Source organism: Rhinoderma darwinii, chromosome 5 (assembly GCF_050947455.1).
Source record: "Rhinoderma darwinii isolate aRhiDar2 chromosome 5, aRhiDar2.hap1, whole genome shotgun sequence".
NCBI lineage: Eukaryota > Metazoa > Chordata > Amphibia > Anura > Rhinodermatidae > Rhinoderma > Rhinoderma darwinii.
The window spans coordinates 95,116,146-95,137,424 of record NC_134691.1 but is presented as its reverse complement, the minus strand read 5'-3'; the positions used below and the strand labels follow the sequence as shown (position 1 = coordinate 95,137,424).

Genomic DNA, 21,279 nt, shown 5'->3' with positions numbered 1-21,279 from the left:
GCTAATGGATTGTTGTGACTAATGATAAATAATTGGTATATAAAAAGAAATTTAAAAAAAAGAAACTGTTTATCCATTAAGTAATCAGGACAGATTTTTATCCCCTGGAAGTAAACAATGAATTTTCCTACTGAATGACTGCAAACATAGATCTTGAAAACAATGAGGAAACAATTCAGAAAATATATTAGAAAATTCTTTATACAAAGAATATACTTTATTTGTTGAAAACCATAATACCTCTTTAAAGTATACATCTTAGTAAAAAGTAACAGCACAGGACTTCAGGATAAAGGAAGAAGTGTTGGTTTAATCACCACAGTGAAACCTCCTTGAGTCGACCACCCAAAATTGCACAGCAAAAATGGTCTTTTGTGTGGGTGGTCCCCTCAAAGAAAAGTAGACAGAATGCAGGTTAAAGTATCTGATACAGTCAATAAACATGTACAGCACACAAATAAACAGCCCTCTCATTATAAGTACCCACCATGGTTTCTCTCTAATTCCTAGTCCCCAGTATGGATTCTCTCTCATTTCTAGTCCCCAGCATGGCTTCCCTCTCATTGCTTGTCCCCAGCATGACTCCCTTCTCATTCCTAGTCCCCAGTATGTCTCCCACTCATTCCTAGTCTGCAGCAATGCTCTCCTATCATTCCTAGACCCCAGCAGAGTCCTGCTCTCAGTCCTAGTCCAGAGCAATTCTCCCCTCTCATTCCTAGATTACAGCAGGGTCTCACTCTAATTCCTAGTCCTCAGCATGGCCCCCCTTCAAATCTTGTTTCCCAACATGGTTTCTCTCTTCGTCCCCAGTATGGCTCCCTTTTCAATCCTAGTCCCTAGCATTGCTTCACTCTCATTACTAGTCCCCAGCATGGCTTTTCTCATTCTTAGTCCCCAGCATGGCTCCCCCTCTCGTTCTTATACAGTACAGTACACCAGTATAGCTCCCGTCATTCTTGGAACCCAGTCAGGCTTTACTCTCCATATCCCCCGCACTGCTAACTTTGACACCTCAGTGAAAGTCTGCAGGCTCCCTAGCTCATCAATCCTGAGGACTGTTCAGTGCAGCATGCGTACTGAACCCTCCTCTTTTCTGACAGCCTCCCTCCTCCTCTGCTGTGATGGTCCATGGTGCTTAAAATGCACTTCCTCCTGCCCTCACTGCTCGAATGATGCGGTATGATGCTGTCAGCTTCTCTGATGGGCCAAGCAAGTCCCCTCCTGCTCACTCTGGTGATGCAGCACAGCACGCACCCGTATCCACATGATTTTAGCGCATGTAAGTGCAATTTGTGGTTTTCACACACAAAAAATTGCAAAAAAAAAAAAAAGTGTTTTTTGGTCGGATGAAGGGGAGGTTCTGCTTAAAAAGGACTATAATGTTGTGGAAAATCGGTCACAGGAAAATTCAGTCTGGAGGAGAGGTGGTCTTCTGGGAGGTTTCACTGTCTATATGTATGTGTGTGCGTGTGTGTATATGTATATGTATACATATATATATATATATATATATATATACAGTCCAGATTCAGATGAACACAGCACTCCAACATACCTATATCGGGCCAGGTGCTTGGTACCAGGGGATGAATCAATTCCCCAACTTGAACGGAAAGCAACCATAGAACGCAATAACACCACCTTAGGACTCTCTCTGTTGAGCCAAAACGTCGCTCACTTGAGGTGATTAAATCCACCCTGTTTCATCTACTCTGAAGTCCTCAATGAAACAGCATTAGCTGGCGAGAGGGAAGACATCTGATTGACTTAGAGCTTTTATAGCCCACCAATTCAGCAAGCAGGGAAAGAGAATATATGTATTTACAGAAACCAGCAGAGGGAAGGAAGAATACCAAAATGATGCCGATTTTACACCACATTTATGGCTGTACTATATCAAATATATATCTGCAGCTAAGCAGTGATTGAAATACTTTTTTGTAACAATAATTATGCCTTGAGGGTAGGTGGGAAAATCAGCCACAAATCCACCAGTATATTTTGCTCGAAATCTGCTGTAAAATTCACATATGTAACATGCAGATTTTGCTGTAGATTTAACCCCTATTGAAAGATGAAAATCCGCAACAGAAATTGACGTGCTGTGGATTTTAAAATCTGCACTTTAGGTCAATTTCGGGGCAGAATAACTCTGCAACATTAAGATTTGTTCAAATCCCATCTACATAGTTAGCACTGTATTTCGCTGCAGATTTTGCGGACAGAAAATGTGCAGCATTTTTGCTACGTGTGCCCTTATATGTGGTTATATAACCATATACACGTTTAACTTTATTATTGTAGATATTACTGTAAAATAGGAACAGAACAATTCACAAAATGTATTTTAAATTTCAGATGCTAATAAATATTTCTGGGATAAACCTGAGCTTGTTGGTTCCCGTGTTACTTTTCCTAATGGAACACAGTATTTCCGTGGACCAGGACTTGGAACTTCAGCATATATCACACATGACAGAATTCACAGCAGAGATTTTCTCAAAGGGCGAGATGCATTCCTGTTGTTATCAGTAGACGGTAAGTGTGACATTTGACATTGTTCCAAGTTGTGCCATTGTTCCAAAGTCACCACAGGAAATGTGATAAATTTTTATTCTGGCACAAGCCCTTTTAACTTTTCTTGAATAGTCATCGTACCTATTCAATAGAATCTTGCGCCAGGAAGTAAAATAAACATATAATTTTTTTCAACATGGAAGTCTATTGCCGATGTATGGGTGACGAATAGTATCTGTTAGAGGTATTTCGTCAGAGGTATATGTTTTTTTTACACGTTTGTTTAACATCTCGCGCCATACATCTTGAGATATGGTGGGTCTACACATCATATTGTTAGCCTTCTGTCGGAAGAATATGTTGGGAGGACTCCTGATGAATACCTCAGATGGAAGGCTGCGACTTATCCCACTGTACAGGCATACAGTGGTATATGTCGCCATACAGCCCCTCCCCTTCTCTATAGTAACCCATCCGGACTCTGGAGCAGCACATATGCATATACACATCTGCTCCCAGTGCTGATGACAATACACAACAGTAGACTACTGTGCGATACAGATGGCCTGTGACAGGCCCAGAGCTTTGGTGCACAGACAGCCTGTGTGTTCTTTTGTATGGTAGAAACCGGCTGTGGGGAGAGAAGTTCTGAAGCATAGCGTCCATAGCAACAGCACATAGTCACCACAGTCCAAGTCGGGAAAAGCTTCCAATGTATAAGTTCGATGAGGCCTGTAACGAATGCCATAGAGTGCTGTTCATCACCCATAGTCTTTCATTTTGAAGGTTTTTTTTTACTGGAATCCATTGTATGGATATTTACGTATATATATATATGTATATTTATTTTTAGCAGTAGACTGACATGTACCGGCCCGACGGAGATCAAAAGGGACACTGTTTTGGCCTTCATCGGGCTAATGTAGCCCTATGGTAATGCTTAGTATGTATTCTAATGCTGCAAGAACCCAGATCTGTTTTTTCTCTTCTGTTCAGCCACTTTTTTGTATTAACAAAATATAGTACCTATAATTTTAGCCTCCTATTGAACAGGAGTGTCCTGTATCTTCAGTCCCTTTCCATGTTCTGGTGCCTGAGGTGCTCATAATATGGGTTGAGGTGATGTGATTATGTCTGTCACTTCTCAGATTGCTGGCTTGCTGCCACTATGGCAGCTATGGAGTGGCCTGTTCGCCCGGCTTCACTTACCTGGAAGGGTTGGCAGATGGTTGGCGAACAGAGAGAGCATCACTACCGGGAGCAAGCTGCTGTATCCGGAACTGCCCTGTAGTTAGCGTAGAACGCGGAGTGGCTGCTGATGTCAGTGGATGAGCACTCCAGCACTGGTTCCGCGCCACTTCCAGTTCAGGGGATTTAAAATTTGGGCAGTTCTGCATTTCGGCATGCTCCAAACTAGCAGCAAAGCCACTTTTGAGTAAATGTAAGATACATTTAAATCGTACCTCCAATTATACTGCCATTATTTAGAAAATTGATTATAGTGCAAGAGTGTGCACAATAATTGTTTTCTAAATTACTTGTATTAGGGATTTTGCTTTTAACTACTTCACAGACTGTCTATAGTCACTTCTAAAAAGTGCAAAAGTCTACACAAACAGTCCAAGTACCAAAGGAATTTTGAGCCATCTTCTTCTAGTTCTGTTATAGAGGTTTCTGAAAGGGAAGTTTTTTATGATGAGTCCAGTGTTGATGTATCGGATCACTACTTCTTGTTTCATTCTGAGGTGGACTCGGCGATGACTAAGTGGTCAAGAAAGCCACTTTTTCTCTCTGAGGACTCCTGAATGCTTAACGATCTCTGCTAGAGAAGAAGGCCGACTCGATGAATAGAAGGTCAAACTCTACATAAGCTGTAGTTTGCAAAGCCTGGCTGGCTGTAGCAGTTGCGAGAGCCTTAGGACTGTGGATCAGCCAGTTGGATTGTCTTCCTCATGAAAACTTAAATAAATGACCAGATTTAAAGATGACTGCGGATTTCCTCAGCATTTTCCTCATGTAAATTCAAGCTGTGCACTGTGGATTTGACAGTGGCCAGACAATGTTCCGTCAAAGCATCATTGTAGCATGCCATGTCAGCCTACCTCCCTGTTCAAACTTGAGCTAAATAAGGTTCTGGAGAACCTTAGCAAAAATAAGGGAGAAGCTTTTCTTTAAAGGAAATGTGTCGCTAGAATTATACATTTTTTCAGTTAAACAATTAGTATTTGAGTGATTACACATTGTTTTAAATTTTTTCAGAAAATATTATAAATTAGATTCTAATTTATAACATTTCCATGTGCTGGCCACTAGAGGGAGCAGTTCCCAAAATTGCAGCATGGTCACTGTGGTAAAGCAACCTCATTGATTTATACTGCAAATTTGTGGTGGACACACTCTCCTCTAGTGTCCTCACACAATCCCCCCTCCCTTCTTCTGGCTAATGCCAGGAAAAGGAGGGGTTTGAATGTCTTCAAATCTCCTACACTGTGTGCCGTCATTTTCTGAGCGACTGCACAGTGTAGGTGTGAAGGATTTGCCTGACACAGCTTCTGTGTCGACGCCCGTGGTTAATCAGCCTGCATCTGTTCCTAGGTCTGCTAGAGTGACTCGATCTGCTACCACTCAGGCTGGTAGGCTGAGGAGTGGGAGAGCCTATCGCAGCCTGGCCAGACGGTTCTAGCTCCCGCCCTTGGTCTACGTATACCTTTATTTGCCGCTTGTCCTTTGCCTGTGATTCTCTCTTGTTTCCTGGCTCTGCTGTCGCGCACATATTGAGCGTAGGGACCGTCGCCCAGTTGTACTCCGTCGCCTAGGACAGGCTGTGCAAGTAGGCAGGGACTGAGTGGCGGGTAGATTAGGGCTCACCTATCTGCTGAGCCCCGTATCTCATCCTCCTACTGTAATGTCAGGATAGGGAGACATACAGTATCACACGAACATACACAAACAAAATACACACATCACATACACGAACATAAATTACCTGCTTCTGCCGCCGACGCCCCCTCCGCTGGTCTACGCTCCTATTCCTTGCACCTTCGCTTTTTTGAACATATGGCCAGAAGTCGTCATCTTACTGTCCGGCAGCGGCTTCCGGTCCACATGTAAATGGCGCCGGATTTCGCTCTACGAACGAGCTTCGTTTTGGTCTGTGTGGGAGCGGCACATGCAGCGTATGCTTCTGAGAATGGAACGGCTCCCGTTCGCATTCTCTATGGGGTTGTATGTGCCGTATAGCATCTCTGTATGTGTCGTTAATTGACACATACAGAGATGAAAAAAAATGGCAGCCCCCATAGAGAAGTAAAAGTTTGAATACAGTAAAAAGTAGAAAGTCACAACACTAAAATAAAATTTTTGTTTATATTTTATTGAAAGCAATATAATAAAAAAATAAATAAAATCATGACACCTTCCCTTTAAATTCAGAGGAAGGCAAAGGTTTTTTTTCATGGCCAAGCAAGCAGAGGTTGTAGACGTTACTGCAAATTAAACATAGTAATTTCAAGTAATGATCAGAGCAAAATCAGTCCAACCCTAGGAAGAAGGGTCCCCTTCAGAGACAGAACTTCTGATACCAGGCAAGCTCCTCATGTCTGAGCAAAGTTTTTAAACTTTTGGCCAAGCTGCTCAGAAATTACAACAGACTTATGGGTCCTCTCATCATTACAGAGAGGTTATTTTCCTCCTTATCGAAGGTTTCTGAGAGTGGCAATAGCTCATAGAAAGACATTAGATCAGTTTCAATTTACCTGTCTGCCCTTTGGGCTCTCCTTAGCCCCGAAGCTATTTACAAAAAATAATCGTTATGGTCCTGGCTGCCACCTTCAGACTTCAGGGCATCATAGTAATACCTTATTTAGATGATTGGTAATAGCAACATCATACTTCCTTCTTCAACAGAATCGTCAAACAACTCTAGCCATGTTTCAGGACCACGGTTTTCTCATCAAATGGCAGAAAAAGGAATCCCAAAAAGCAATTAAAATTCCTAGGCCTAATAGTAGACTCTAGTCAGATGATTCTTTCTTTGCCTGTGGACAAGATCATGAGGATTCGTCAGAAACTGCAAGGTCTGATTCACCATCCAGGAAGTCCATCAGGGAGGCAATGAGAGTTCTTGGCCTTCTGACCTCCTTAATAGAGGTAGTTCCATGGATCTGGGGTCATTTCACACCACTACAGGATTGCATCCTTTCTGCTTGGAACAGACATTCAGGGATCTGGAAGGTCTCTGATAATCAGTAGAGAGGTAAGGACCAGTTTTAGGTGGTGGTTGTCAAGCCCAGCCCTCTTATCTGGCAAGTCTCTTCTACCAACTCAGCCAGTGATAATCACCACTGATGCCTCCCATCACGGGTGGGGAGCCCATCAGAAGGATCTGTGGGTCCAAGTGAAGTGGTCTACATGGAAGAAGAGTCTCTCCTCCAATCACAGGGAGTTGAGAGCGATCAGATTGAACTTTGTTTCATTTTCTCTCTTATCTTCAGGACAAGCATTTCAGAGTCCTCAGACAACATGTTGTCTGCAATCTATGTCAAAAAGCAGATGTGAACTCAAAGCAAGCCCCTCATAAAGGAGTGCAATTTCTTACTGATGTGAGTGGAGAACCATCTCCTGAGCCTGTCGGCAGCCCATATTCGGGGTCATCTCAATGTCCGAGCGTATTGTCTCAGCATGAAGTTGCTGTTGCCAGAAGAATAGTCCCTGAAGGAGGAGATATTTCTGCAAATAACCAAGCTGTGGGGCACTCCACATGGACCTCATGGCTTCCAGGAATTCCAAACTTCCTCTTTTGATGTTCTATCAACAGGTTGGATCATCCCTACATGATCGATTGGGCCCGCAAATTTGTGCACATCTGCTCACCACTCCCACTCCTTCAGGGGGTCCTGCCCAAATCTCTGAAGAAAGACCAATTACCATTCTTATTGCTCCCTTTTGGCCCCAGAGGTCATGTTTTCTTGTTGCTACTACAACTAGAGGAGGGGACTTATTGGAAGCTTCCACTTCTGAAAGAGCTCGTATCCCAGGAAAGTTTCTTCCATCCCAAGCCAGAGGGATTACATTTTATTGCCCGAAGGTTGAAAGGAGTATATTGGGGAACAATATGTTGAAAGTAGAATATGTTGAAAGTTCAATTAACAGCCCTTAACCCCTTAATGACCGCCGATTAGCCTTTTCACGCCGATTAGCGGTCATTAATGGGCTTTATTCTACAGCGCCGCTATTCCACGGCGCTGCATTAGAATAAAGTAAACAGAGCAGGGAGCTGTGAAATCTCCCTGCTCTCAGCTGTCAGAGGCAGCTGAGGGCTGGGGGCGTCCCTGCTCGACCGGGTGAGATCGATATTAGTATCGATCTCACCCGTTTAACCCCTCAGATGCAGTGCACAATAGCGTGCACCGCATCTGAGTGGTTATGGAGAGAGGAAGGGAGCTCCCTCTCATCCCACTGATATCCGGCGATAACATCGCCGAGTGTCTGCGATGGCAGCCGGGGGCCTAATAAAGGCCCCCAGGTCTGCCTGTAATGAATGCCTGCCTGTAAACAGACAGGCAGTAATACACTGCAATACAAAAGTATTGCAGTGTATTATAAATGCGATCGGATGATCGCATATGAAAGTCCCCTAGTAGGACAAGTAAAAAAAAAAAGTTGAATAAAGTTAATTAAAAAAAATGTGAAAAAAAAATGAAAAACCCACTTTTTCCCCTTACAAACTGCTTTTATTATTAAAAAAAAACACAAAGCAAAAAGGTTACACATATTTGGTATCGCCGCGTCCGTAACGACCCCGACTATAAAGCTGTTACATTATTTAACCCGCACGGTGAACGCTGTAAAAAATAAAAAACAATGGAAAAATTGCTGTTTTCTGTTAATCCTGAAATGTGATAAAAAGTGAACAAAAAGTCGCATCTACTCTCAAATGGTACCAATAAAAACGACAAGTCGTCCCGCAAAAAACAAGCCCTCATACAACTGCATCGGCGGAACAATAAAATAATTATATCTCTTCGAATGTGACGATGGAAAAACTTAAAAAATGGCTTGGTCATTAGGGCCCAGAATGCAAGCAGGGGGAAGGGGTTAAAGAGTTTCTGTCACCACATTAAACGTGCCCTATCTCCTACATAATCTGATCGGCGCTGTAATGTAGATAACAGCAGTGGTTTTTATTTTGAAAAACAATCATTTTTGAGCAAGTTATGAGCAATTTTAGATTTATGCTAATGAGTTTCTTAATGACCAACTGGGCGTGTTTTTACTTTTTACCAACTGGGCGTTGTCGTCTACTTTGTCTTTCCTCAGGATAGGCCATCAATAGCTGATCGGTCATGGTCTGACTCCCAGGACCCCGGACGATTAGCTGTATTGAAGGGGGTGTAGCACTCGTACAAGCACTGCTTCCACTTCATTCTTACTTGCTCACTGTGTATCGTCAACACAGATGTAGCAGCGTTTCACAATATTGCAGCCTTCTGCCATTGAAGTGAATTAGAGATAGCTTCAATACTGTGAATCGCCGCTACATCTGTGTCGACGATTCACCGTGAGCAAGTAGAAATGAAGGGGAAGCAGTCCACGTATGAGCGCTGTACCCCCTTCAAAACAGCTGGTCGGTGGGGGTCCCGGGAGTCGGATTCGCAATAATTTTTAGGGGCTGGAAAACCCCTTTAATAGCTCAAAGTGCTGATTCCGAATCTTTCTACTCACTTGCATTCCCTTGTTATAAGCCTTCAAATAGGTTGTGTGCTACATGCTGATGACGAGTCCTAGGAGTCCTCTCTATGCAACGGATTATTGTAGTTTATGGGGGTTTTCGGAGTTGACAGTGTTTCTTTAAGGCCTCCAATTATGGATCCCTGTACTTCCTGGGATTTATCACTTCTGAATCAACTAATTAGGTATCCTTTGAGGATCTGGAGGTCTAGTTAAAGAGGCTCTGTCACCACATTATAAGTGGCCTATCTCCTATATGAGAAGATGGGCGCTATAATGTAGGTGACAGTAATGCTTTTTATTTAATAAAACGATCTGTTTTCACCACTTTATTAGCGATGTTAGATTTATGCTAATGAGTTGCTTAATGCCCAACTGGGCGTATTTTTACTTTAGACCAAGTGGGTGTTGTACAGAGAAGTGTCTATTCACAATCTCTGCACTTCGTTACTCTGTCTGTGGTAGTTACAGCAGAGGAAGCGTGATCTCGTTGTAACCTGTCATTTACAGCGAGATCTCGCAAGATCACGCTTCCTCTGCTGTAACTACCACAGACAGAGTAACGAAGTGCAGAGATTGTGAATAGACATTCCGTGGAATGTCTATTCACTGTCTAAACACTTCAGTATTGTTAATGTGTAAGGGTATGTTCACACGGCGGGGGTCCGTAACGGCTGAAATTACGGGGATGTTTCAGCCTGAAAACATCCCCGTAATTTCAGCCGTACCGGCATGTGCAGGCGCTTGAACGCCGCGTCAATTACGGCCGTAATTAGCGCTGCTATTCATTGGAGTCAATGAATAACGGCTCTAATTACGGCCAAAGAAGTGACAGGTCACTTCTTCTACGCGGGCGTCTATTTACGCGCCGTCATTTGACAGCGGCGTGTAAATATACGCCTCGTGTGAACAGACAAACGTCTGCCCATTGCTTTCAATGGGCAGATGTTTGTCAGCGCTATTGAGGCGCTATTTTCAGACGTAATTCGGGGCAAAAACGCGCGAATTACGTCCGTAAATAGGCCGTGTGAACATACCCTTAGTATAAGACAGCACATAAGGATCTAGCAGGATCCCTATGCGCTGAGTAAATGAATGGAGAGGAGTGCAGGACGCTGATTGGTCAGTGTCATACACTCCTCTGTACAATGCCCACTTGGTCTAAAGTAATAATAAGCACAGTTGGGCATTAAGTAACTCATTAGCATAAATCTAAAATCGCTAATAAAGTGGTGAAAATAGATCGTTTTCTTAAATAAAAAGCATTACTGTCACCTATATTATAGCACCCATCTCCTTATATAGGAGATACGGCACTTATAATGTGGTGACAGAGCCTCTTTAAAGTTTCTATAATTTAAGACTTTGTTCCAAACGGCAATTATCTTTGCCAAGAGGATTTCAGCGCTCCAGGCACTCTTGTGTACTGATCCATACATCAGAATTTTGTCAGACTGCATTATTTTGAGAACAGACCCATCATTTTTGCCTAAAGTAGCCTCTGAAAGGAATATAATTCAAGAGATCCCTTTTTTCTTTTTATTTCATAAAAATGACAAGCAGAGGAACCTGCATATTTTAAACGTGCGCAGCTCTGCGCATGTCTAAAAGATGCAGGTTCCGCTGCTCGTGATTTTCTGGAGTGTCATTTTCCGGAAAAATGCAGTCTGACAAAGTTCTTAGTTATCTGGACAGCTTGTCTCTGTCGCTCCCATATCAAGGTGTAAGGAAGGGTATGAAGGCTTCCAAAGCCTCATTGTCCAGTCGGATCAAAATGTGCAATTTACTTATCTTATAAGAAAATGGAGTTACCATCTCCCGCAGCTGTTAAATCGCATTCTACAAGAGCTGCCTCTTCTTCCTTGGCAGAATTCGCTCGAATCTCAATGAAGTAGATATGTCAAGCAGCAAAATGGACCTCTTCAAATACCTTTTCCAAGCATTATAAATTAGACATTTCCTCGGCGGGCTCAGCCTTTGGATTAAGGCTATGTTCACACGGGGTCTTTTGCCGAGTTTTTTGACGCGGAAACCGCCTCGCAAAACTCGGCAGAAACGGCCCGAGAACGCCTCCCATTGATTTCAATGGGAGGCGTCGGCGTCTTTTTCCCGCGAGCAGTAAAACTGCCTCGCGGGAAAAAGAAGCGACATGCCCTATCTTCGGGCGCTTCCGCCTCCGACCTCCCATTGACTTCAATGGGAGGCAGGAGAAAGCGTGTTTTATGCCCGCGGCGCTCAATGGCCGCGGGCGAAAAACGGCGCGATAATTGCTGTTCACACGGAGTATTTTGGGGGAGGAATATCTGCCTCAAAATTCCGTTTGGAACTTTGAGGCAGATATTCCTCCCCCAAAATACTCCGTGTGAACATAGCCTAAGGGTGTTTTCTAAAGCTGCTGGAAGATTAGCCCCCCCCCCCTTTCTTTTGCCTTTTAAATTCCAGTGGTGCTGCCTGTAAGACTGAGGAAGAACTATTATTAGTTACCAAAAATGTATTTTCCTCGAGTCCAGAGGCAGCACCTATAGAAAAATTTAACATTTACAAATACACGTCTCGGTTCTTGAGTGGATAGGTTTTATAGTATTGGTGTTTAATTTGTAATTTCTGCTTTACTGCTAACCAATAGTGTGCATCTATCCTGAGTAGTAAATGGAGTTAATCCCAGTGGTGCTGCCTCTGGACTCTAAAGTAAAATTGATTCATATATCTTTAATTTGCTGCCACCGGTAAAGTTTTCTGAGTGGAGTTAAAGGGGTTTTCTCGCCATCTCAACTCCTTTCATATGGGTCCGGCTCTGATAACCACAGCCATACATTTCCCCTGCCACAGCCCCTGCAGGGAAAATATAGTATTATATGGCAATCATTCAGATGACATAAGTCCGCCAAAGGTGGCCATTCTGGCTAAAAAGGGGCCAATAGGGCAAAATGATGCCTTTAATTTGTGAGGTCATGTGAAAAATAGTGCCTCAATCTAACACCTGGATTTATGTGTGGCACAATCATAACTCCTAAGCAGCACGCCCGCTGTCTCGGGGTTATTTTTGACTCAGATCTTTCCTTTACGTCTCACATTCAATCACTTTCACACTCCTGTCATTTTCACCTCAAAAACATCTCCAGAATCCGCTCTTTTCTTATGGAGGAAACCGCCAAAACTCTTATTGTTGCTCTGACTCACTCTCGTCTTGACTACTGTAACTCATTACTAATCGGTCTTCCCCTCACCAAACTCTCCCCTCTCCAATCTATCCTCAATGCAACAGCCAGGCTCATATTTATGACCAACCGCTACACCAACGCCTCTACCCTGTGCCAGTCACTGCACTGGTTGCCCATCACCTTCAGAATAAAATTCAAACTTATTACTCTCACCCACAAAGCTCTCCACAGTGCTGCACCTCCTTACATCTCCTCCCTCACCTCTGTCTACCACCCTACTCGGGCTCTACGTTCTGCCAACGACCATAGATTAAAATCCTCCATAATCCGAACCTCCCACTCCCGTCTCCAAGATTTTTCTTGTGCTGCACCAGTCCTCTGGAATGCGCTACCCCAGACAATCAGATTAATTCCCAATATCCACAGTTTTAAACGTGCCCTGAAAACACATCTATTTAGACAGGCCTATAACATTCCCTAATCTGACACCTTTCCATGGCCCCCTTTTAGATTAGTCATCAGAATAAGATTGCCTCACACTCCTTCACTTCATGTCCGTCATACACGGATACTGGCTGGTGACCGGCTCATGTGGCTTTATGTTACCACCCCATGTGTATAAAAATGGCTGGACTTTTGTACAGAACAAACACTGTTAGGATATGTTCACACGGCAGCGTCCATTACGGCTGAATTTACGGAGCTGTTTTCAGGAGAAAACGGCTCCTGAATTTCAGACGTAATGGCATGTGCAGGCGTTTTTCGCAGCGTCCATTACGGACGTAATTGGAGCTGTTTTTCTATGGTGCCGATGGAAAATGGCTCCAATTACGTCCCAAGAAGTGACAGGCACTTCTTTGACGCGGGCGTCTTGACAGCGGTGCGTAAAAAAAATGACCGTCGGCACAGAACATCGTAAAGCCCATTCAAATGAATGGGCAGATGTTTGCCGGCGCATTGGAGCCGTATTTTTGGAGCTGTTAAAACGCCCGAATTACATCCGTAAATAGGGTGTGTGAACACAGCCTTACACTTTGTGTCTCCCTTATTTCCTCATAGATTGTAAGCTCTTGTTAGCAGGGTCCTCACTCCTCAGGTTTGAATTGTGAATTAACTTTGTCACTATGTAATGTCTGATATTGTGTTTCATGTTCCCTCTATATTGTAAAGTACTGCGTAATATTTTGGCGCTATATAAAGATTATTATTATTATGAGCCACTACATGGACACACGTTACATGCTACAGATGCCTTAGCTCCTAAGTCATCACCCATATAACCTCAGTTTTATTGCCCCGGCTTATCTTAATGATGTATCACCTCATGTACTAATTGTCTTTGTGTAACATCTAAATGTTGTGCTTTATTCTAAGGCCTCATGCACACGACCGTATTTTTTCCCTCCCGTAAATACTGGTCCGGTGGCACACGTATTCGACCCGTTTTGCACCAGTATTTACGGACCCGTGCCTGTAAATACGGGCCCGGTGTCACCCGTATTCCACTCGTATTTACGGGCACGTATTCTCTGCAAAATTGAACTGGACTAATCGGCAGCCCCTTCTCTCTATCAGTGCAGGATAGAGAGAAGGGGCAGCCCTTTCGAGGTAAAAGTAAAAGAAATTCATACTTACCCGGCCGTTGCCTTGGTGACGCGTCCCTCTCTTGACATCCAGCCCGACATCCCTGGATGACGCGGCAGTCCATGTAACCCCTGCAGCATGTGATTGGCCTGTGATTGGCTGCAGCAGTCACATGGGCTGAAACGTCATCCAGGGATGTCGGGCCGGATGTCGAGAGGGACGCGTTACCAAGGCAACGGCCGGACTGGAGGAAGAAGCAGGAAGTTCTCGGTAAGTATGAACGTCTTTTCTTTTTTTTTACAGGTTGCTCTATATTGTGATCGGAATTCACTGTTCAGGGTGCTGAAAGAGTTACTGCCGATCAGTTAACTCTTTCAGCACCCTGGACAGTGACTATTTACTGACGTCGCCTAACAACGCTGCCGTAATGACGGGTGCACACACGTAGCCACCCGTCATTATGGGAGCTCCATAGACTTCTATGGGCTGCCCGTGCCATTAATACGGCCTGAAATAGGACATGTTCTATCTTTTTCAACGGCACGGGCACATTCCCGTAAGAAAACGGGAAGGTACCCGTGGCCAATAGAAGTCTATGAGCCCGTTATTACGGGTCGTAATTACGACACGTAATAACGGGAGTTTTTACGGTCGTGTGCATGAGGCCTAAGTCATTCATTTGTTAACACGCCTGAAGAAGGAGCCTTTGTACTTTGAAAGCTTGCATATAGAACTTTTATGGTTAGCTAATAAAGGTATCATACCTATTATACTTTTGTCTTTTTTGACACAAATGTATTTAAAGAGGCTCTGTCACCAGATTTTGCAACCCCTATCTGCTATTGCAGCAGATAGGCGCTGCAATGGAGATTACAGTAACGTTTTTATTTTTTAAAAACGAGCATTTTTGGCCAAGTTATGACCATTTTTGTATTTATGCAAATGAGGCTTGCAAAAGTACAACTGGGCGTGTTGAAAAGTAAAAGTACAACTGGGCGTGTATTATGTGCGTACATCGGGGCGTGTTTACTACTTTTACTAGCTGGGCGTTCTGATGAGAACTATCATCCACTTCTCTTCACAACGCCCAGCTTCTGGCAGTGCAGATCTGTGACGTCACTCACAGGTCCTGCATCGTGTCGGCACCAGAGGCTACAGTTGATTCTGCAGCAGCATCAACGTTTGCAGGTAAGTAGCTACATCGATTTACCTGCAAATGCCGATGCTGCTGCAGAATCATCTGTAGCCTCTGGTGCCGATGTGTCCTCGCTCGTCTGACACGATGCAGGACCTGTGAGTGACGACACAGCGTGATCTCTGGAGAACACGGCTGTGTCTGCACTGCCAGAAGCTGGGCGTTGTGAAGAGAAGTGGATGATACTTCTCATCAGAACGCCCAGCTAGTAAAAGTAGTAAACACGCCCCGATGTACGCACATAATACACGCCCAGTTGTACTTTTACTTTTCAACACGCCCAGTTGTACTTTTGCAAGCCTCATTTGCATAAATACGAAAATGGTCATAACTTGGCCAAAAATGCTCGTTTTTTAAAAATAAAAACGTTACTGTAATCTACATTGCAGCGCCTATCTGCTGCAATAGCAGATAGGGGTTGCAAAATCTGGTGACAGAACCTCTTTAAAGGGAATGTGTCGCTAGAAAAATATATATTTTTTTTAAAAGTTAAACTGTTAGTATTTAAATGATTACACATTGTTCTAATTTTTTTAATTTTTTCACAAGTCAGGAAATATTATAAAATTAGATTCTAATTTATAACATTTCTATGTGCTGGTCACTAAAGGGAGCAATTCCCAAAATTGCAGCATTGGCATGTGGTAAAGCAACCTCATTGCTTTATGCTGCAAAATTGGAGAAGACACACTCGCTCTAGCGTCCTCAAACAATCCCCCCTCCTTTATCCTGGCTAGTACCAGGAGAAAGGAGGGGGTTGAATGTTCAAACCTCCTACACTTTGTGCCGCCATTTTTTGAGCGAATGCACAGTGTAGGAGGATTAGATACAGTGGTAATCACAGTATAACCCGAACATACACAAACATAACTTACCTGCTCCTGCTGCCTCCGCTCCTAGTCCTTGCTTCTGAACATATGGATGGAAACCGCGACCGGAAGTAGTCATCTTACTGTCCGGCCGCGGCTTCCGGTCCACATAAAAATTGCGCCGGATTTCGCTCGGCCTAAGACCTTCCTTTTGGACTGTGTGGGAGCAGCGCATGCGTCATTCCCACACAGCTGGCGTACGCTATAGTGAATGGAACGGCTCCCGCTCGCATTCACTATGGGGATGTATGTGTCGTATTCCATCTCTGTATGTGTCGTTAATCAACACATACAGAGATGAAAAAAAAATGGGAGACCCCATAGAGAAGTAAAAGTTAGAAAAAAGTACAACACAAAAACACAAATAAATAAAATGTATTTTAATAACATACTAAAAGCAAAAACATATAAAAAAAATGTTTTCGTGACACCTTCCCTTTAACATTTCATGAAGTCATGTGAAAAAGTTACAAGACTGCAGTGACTAATAGCTCTAGTACTGTGGGATTCCAGCCTCTGGATATAATTACAAGCCTTCCCATTCATTCACAGGAAGCATGGATTTTGATGGTAAGGTATTAAAAGTCTGTATTTTGCAAGTTGCAGAGCTTTCATTATACAGCAATTATGAAATATTTGAGGGTTTTTGTGGATTTGAAAATCTAAAAAAAATCTATTTACATGCAATGCAAACTGTGGTCAAGATTCTGCTGTGGTCCGACAATTTTAGGCAAACTTGGATACAATTTGAAATACCAGAAAACCCCTTTCAATATAATCTGCTAGTAAACTGAGTTTATATACAGTCAAATTTTGTCAAGCATCCACAAAATCAGTCGAAAATCTGATTCAGATTCTAGCATTTTTTTCTGTTATAAGGCTTTCTTCACACACACTTTTTTTGTGGTGCTTTCTTATGGCTAGTAAAAACGCCATGTATTTCATGCATTTTTTTTTTACAAGCTTTCTTTAGGCTGGGTTCACACGACCTATTTTCAGACGTAAACTAGGCGTATTATGCCTCGTTTTACGTCTGAAAATACGGCTGCAATACGTCGGCAAACATCTGCCCATTCATTTGAATGGGTTTGCCGACGTACTGTGCCGACGACCTGTAATTTACGCGTCATCGTTTGACAGCTGTCAAAAGACGACGCGTAAAATTACAGCCTCGTCAAAAGAAGTGCAGGACACTTCTTGAGACGTTTTTGGAGCCGTTTTCTCATAGACTCTATTGAAAACAGCTCCAAAAACGGCCGAAAAAACGCTGCGAAAAATGTGAGTTGCTCAAAAAACGTCTGAAAATCAGGTGCTGTTTTCTCTTGAAAACAGCTCCGTATTTTCAGACGTTTTTGGCTCAGCGTGTGAACATACCCTCAGGTGGTGTTTTTTTTCAGTCACACATTTTTGTCCTGTATTTTTTCAAATAGCAGCAAGGAGTTGGTTTAGCTTTTTTCAGCCATTTTCCTATAGGCTTCTCTAAACATAATTTTAAAAAAACAGGCCTGAAAAAAAAGTCAAATTAACCTCTTGCTGCGATTTGTAAAAAACACCACTAAGCCAAAAAGTGCAAGCCAAAAAAAACACCACAAAAAATAAACAGCACTGTTTGTAGTGCGTTCAATATTTCCCTATTCACTTCCAGCTAACATCTGGCCGCAGCTTTTTTCCCAACAAAAACACCTTTTCTCGAAAAGCGCTGTGAGTAGGCATCCTAAGACACAACTATGTATTTTAACTATTTTTTTTAAAAAAGGCCACATAAATTATGTAATATCAGATGAATTTATTTGCACAATTAAATAATTAATGATGTTGTAATATATTTTACTAGATATCACATATCTAAATACCACTCAGCCAATACCTCCATCCACTCCTCAACCAACAACTTCTCCAACGACAACATCAAGAACAACAACAAACACAACACCCTGTGCTAACTATGACTGCAAACACGATGGTGTCTGTGTCCTTGAAGTGAACAAGCCAGTTTGCAGGTATAACTAAAGTTTTGGGAAAAATGTATTAAGACTGCGCCAGTCTAAATAAAAATGAAGCTGGAGTACGTCTCTTAATTTGTTGTTGGCTGTCTTTGTGCCACTAAATAAATCTAATCTGCTATAATTTAGGCCAGTGTCCAGTGTAAATGATAGTAAATGCATCAGGTCACGGAAAAAATGTACAGGACAGCGGATCTCTAGAATGTGGTGAAAACCACGATATTCGCTAAATTCTCTTGAAACAGCACTTAATATAATGACTAATCTTTAAATGGAACATTAAGCTTTAAATTTTTTTATATCCTCTACTCCACTATTAGTGCATGTCCATTGGTACCATTACAATATTAGACTGCTCACGTAAGGTCCACCCTATGACAATGCGCAGTTGTTATTTGTGGACTGTTAGCACTTGATTAATGGTACAGATGTAGCCAGCTTTATCTGGACTTTTATCTTATCTTTTTCAAAGGCTTTTGTTGTGTGATATCACGCTGCAGAAAGTTATCAGAGTCAAGATAAAGATGGCTACATCCGTAAATGTACTTATAATATGATTACCACGCCAAGTGATGTCAATTATTATCATTAGACTATGTACTGTAGAAGTAACACGGCAAGTAATGCATTGCCACATACAGTCCTAGCACCAGCAGAGACAAGAGGACCCTCTATTGCCCCCCCCCCCCCATCAATTGTCGGATAAAAGTTCACATAGCGTACTTTAATAGGGAGGTCGCTATAATCGGTCAATGTGATGTCATGAAGCAGTAACGTGTACATGCACTTGTTGGGGCATATGATATTTGATACGCTAAAATTCAAAACAGACAAAACAAATACACTATTTTATGACTTATAAAAGGGCCTGAGGGGGCAGTTTATAACACCAAAAAGAGAATCCCTGTGTCATACACCACCCCCTCAGGCCTTGCACTAGGCATAACACAGTGTATCAGTTTTTCCCAGCTTGTTTTTTAATGAATATGCCAAATATCTTCTGTGTTTCCATCTACACACAGTAGTTGTTTTGCCCGCTTAAGCTTTGAATACAATTAACACATTCTCTCTGTATAGGTGCAAAGTAACTAAAGACTGGTGGTATGTTGGAGACAACTGTGAGACCAAAGTTTCCAGCCAAGACACAATAGTGATTGCCGTGTCATCATCAGTGACTATATTTGTAGTAATGTTAATAGTCACACTGGTTACTGTGTGCTGCCTTAAAAAGAAGCACAAAAAGCAAATGAACGCACTCCCTAATGTAATGGATACTGTGGAGAAAGTAAGTATATTTTACATATGTTAAAGTATAAATATAGGGGCTCAACTATAAACTGGTGGTATATAATGAAATGGAATTGGAAGTGGGATTTACTTTTTTGTGCGAAGTGTTTCTTTAAGAATCCAATTATCCCACACAAATGTGTAATTCTGGATCATACACTGTTCTTGAAACTTGGTAAAGAAAAGGCATATTTAAGTTTTTTTCTTTTTAACTTTTACTCTTCTCTGATATGTCATTTAGTAATGTCAGGTGGTCAAGTTAGTGGGTGCCCACGAGCTGGAACATCCACCAGTGTCCCAAATATGCATGTCTACAATCATGCCCATCAGTGTGACCTTCGATCTTATTAACATGTCAGAAAATATTAAATGTGGGAAATCCCATTAAGCAACAAATGTGTTTGGTATTTACTTGGGGAAAAGAAAGAATTGGAGACAGGGTATATTTCTTTAGAAATAGGCCATGTACTGCTCTGGGCCCATAAGTGGAAAGCAGCCAATATAAATCCCTTTCCTTTCCGTAAACCTACAACAGGGCTTTCCATCGCCACAATAAAAGCATGTTAGCTTTTATTGTAGAGAAAAGAGACAGCGACAGAGACAGATACAGAATTTGTTCATGGGCCCTATAGGAAAATGGGCCCAAGTCCTACCTTAAAAAGGAACATATTTCCTATTGTTTACCAGACTGTATGCAAGAGACTGCACAATAACAGTTGGATTGATACACCAATAAGGGATTTTAGGGAGTGGGGTTCTTCCTGACTCATTACTTTTGCAACTTTAGAGCAAGGGACCCAAATACATTTCCTGTACAGGGGCCTTCTTTTGTCTTTGACAATCCCAAGTAGGTAATGCCATTCTTCTTCTCATCTAAAAGGAATGGAAAAAGGTTGGGTATGTTTTTCAACAAGGGATGGATTATTGTGTTTGAAGTTGTTGGGCTGCAGTGACATGAACATCACGGGGCTCTGTGCTGTTCCCTACATAGGCCTAAGGCCAATATCGTATATTGTAAAAGTTTAAATGTGTAACTTATGCCTAACTTTTTATTTTACTGCAATTATGACAATTCGAATAATTGTATTGACAAATCTTCAACACTATGGGGCTAATTTATTTACCTTTCTATGCTAGTTTTCTGGTGGAGAAAGGCCGCAATTGGCCCCAAAAGTCACAATTTGCCGTTCAAATTGCGACTTTTGGCCTTTTTGAGTCACCCTCACCACTTTTGTGGAAAGGGGGTGTGGCTTTGGGAAAAGGGTCGGGGGTCACATCAGCCAGACATATTCATTATAATTTACTCCAGAAAACTGCTTCTAGTAGACATAGATTTCACTTTATGGGGCGTAGCAAGGTAGAGCCAAGAAGTATAGGTCTACGGATTCTGGTACACAAAAGATAGAATGATGTTACAGAAATAATAAAAGTGTATTAATAGTAGGATGAACCAAGTATAAATAGTGACTACTTCAATTACTTTCTCTCTTCCAGAAAACTGCAGTTTGAACAAGAACGAAGGATTAGTAATATAGCAGTGGCACTTCTGCTACATCTGGATTTCATTACTAAATAAACATAAGAATTATTTATGTCTGAAGCATTTATTTATAGACCAGGGGTGGTGAACCTGCAACAAGGGGCTGATTTGCTGCCGACTTCAGGAGACATAAATTTCAGCCAGTTAGGAAAAGGTGTAAACATATAAAGCAATAGCAAAAGAAAATAAAATCGGCACTGCTGCAACCAATAGTCTTCCAGGCGTTTGGCAGATCACTGCCCAGGCCGCATGTACACTGACACGGTATGTGTCAAGGGAGGTGCTGGCTCAGCAAGAAAAGTTCATATATATCATAATGTGTGAAGAAAAAAAAATAGAGCAGCACTCACCCAAATCTGACGTTTTCATATGTTTTATTGCTCAATGCGAAGTA

The 21,279-nt window shown here is 42.3% G+C and overlaps 1 protein-coding gene across 1 annotated transcript in view; it reads left to right on the top strand.

Annotated features, from left to right (window-relative positions):
- Window positions 1-19,367, top strand: part of LOC142652476 (meprin A subunit beta-like) — a 60,095-nt gene extending 40,728 nt beyond the window's left edge. Inside the window, exons 12-14 of the mRNA XM_075828113.1 lie at window positions 2,359-2,538; window positions 17,890-18,055; window positions 19,136-19,367. Coding sequence (XP_075684228.1) covers window positions 2,359-2,538; window positions 17,890-18,055; window positions 19,136-19,367 — 578 coding nt within the window. The remainder of the gene's footprint in view (window positions 1-2,358; window positions 2,539-17,889; window positions 18,056-19,135) is intronic.
- Window positions 19,368-21,279: the final 1,912 nt, after the last annotated feature.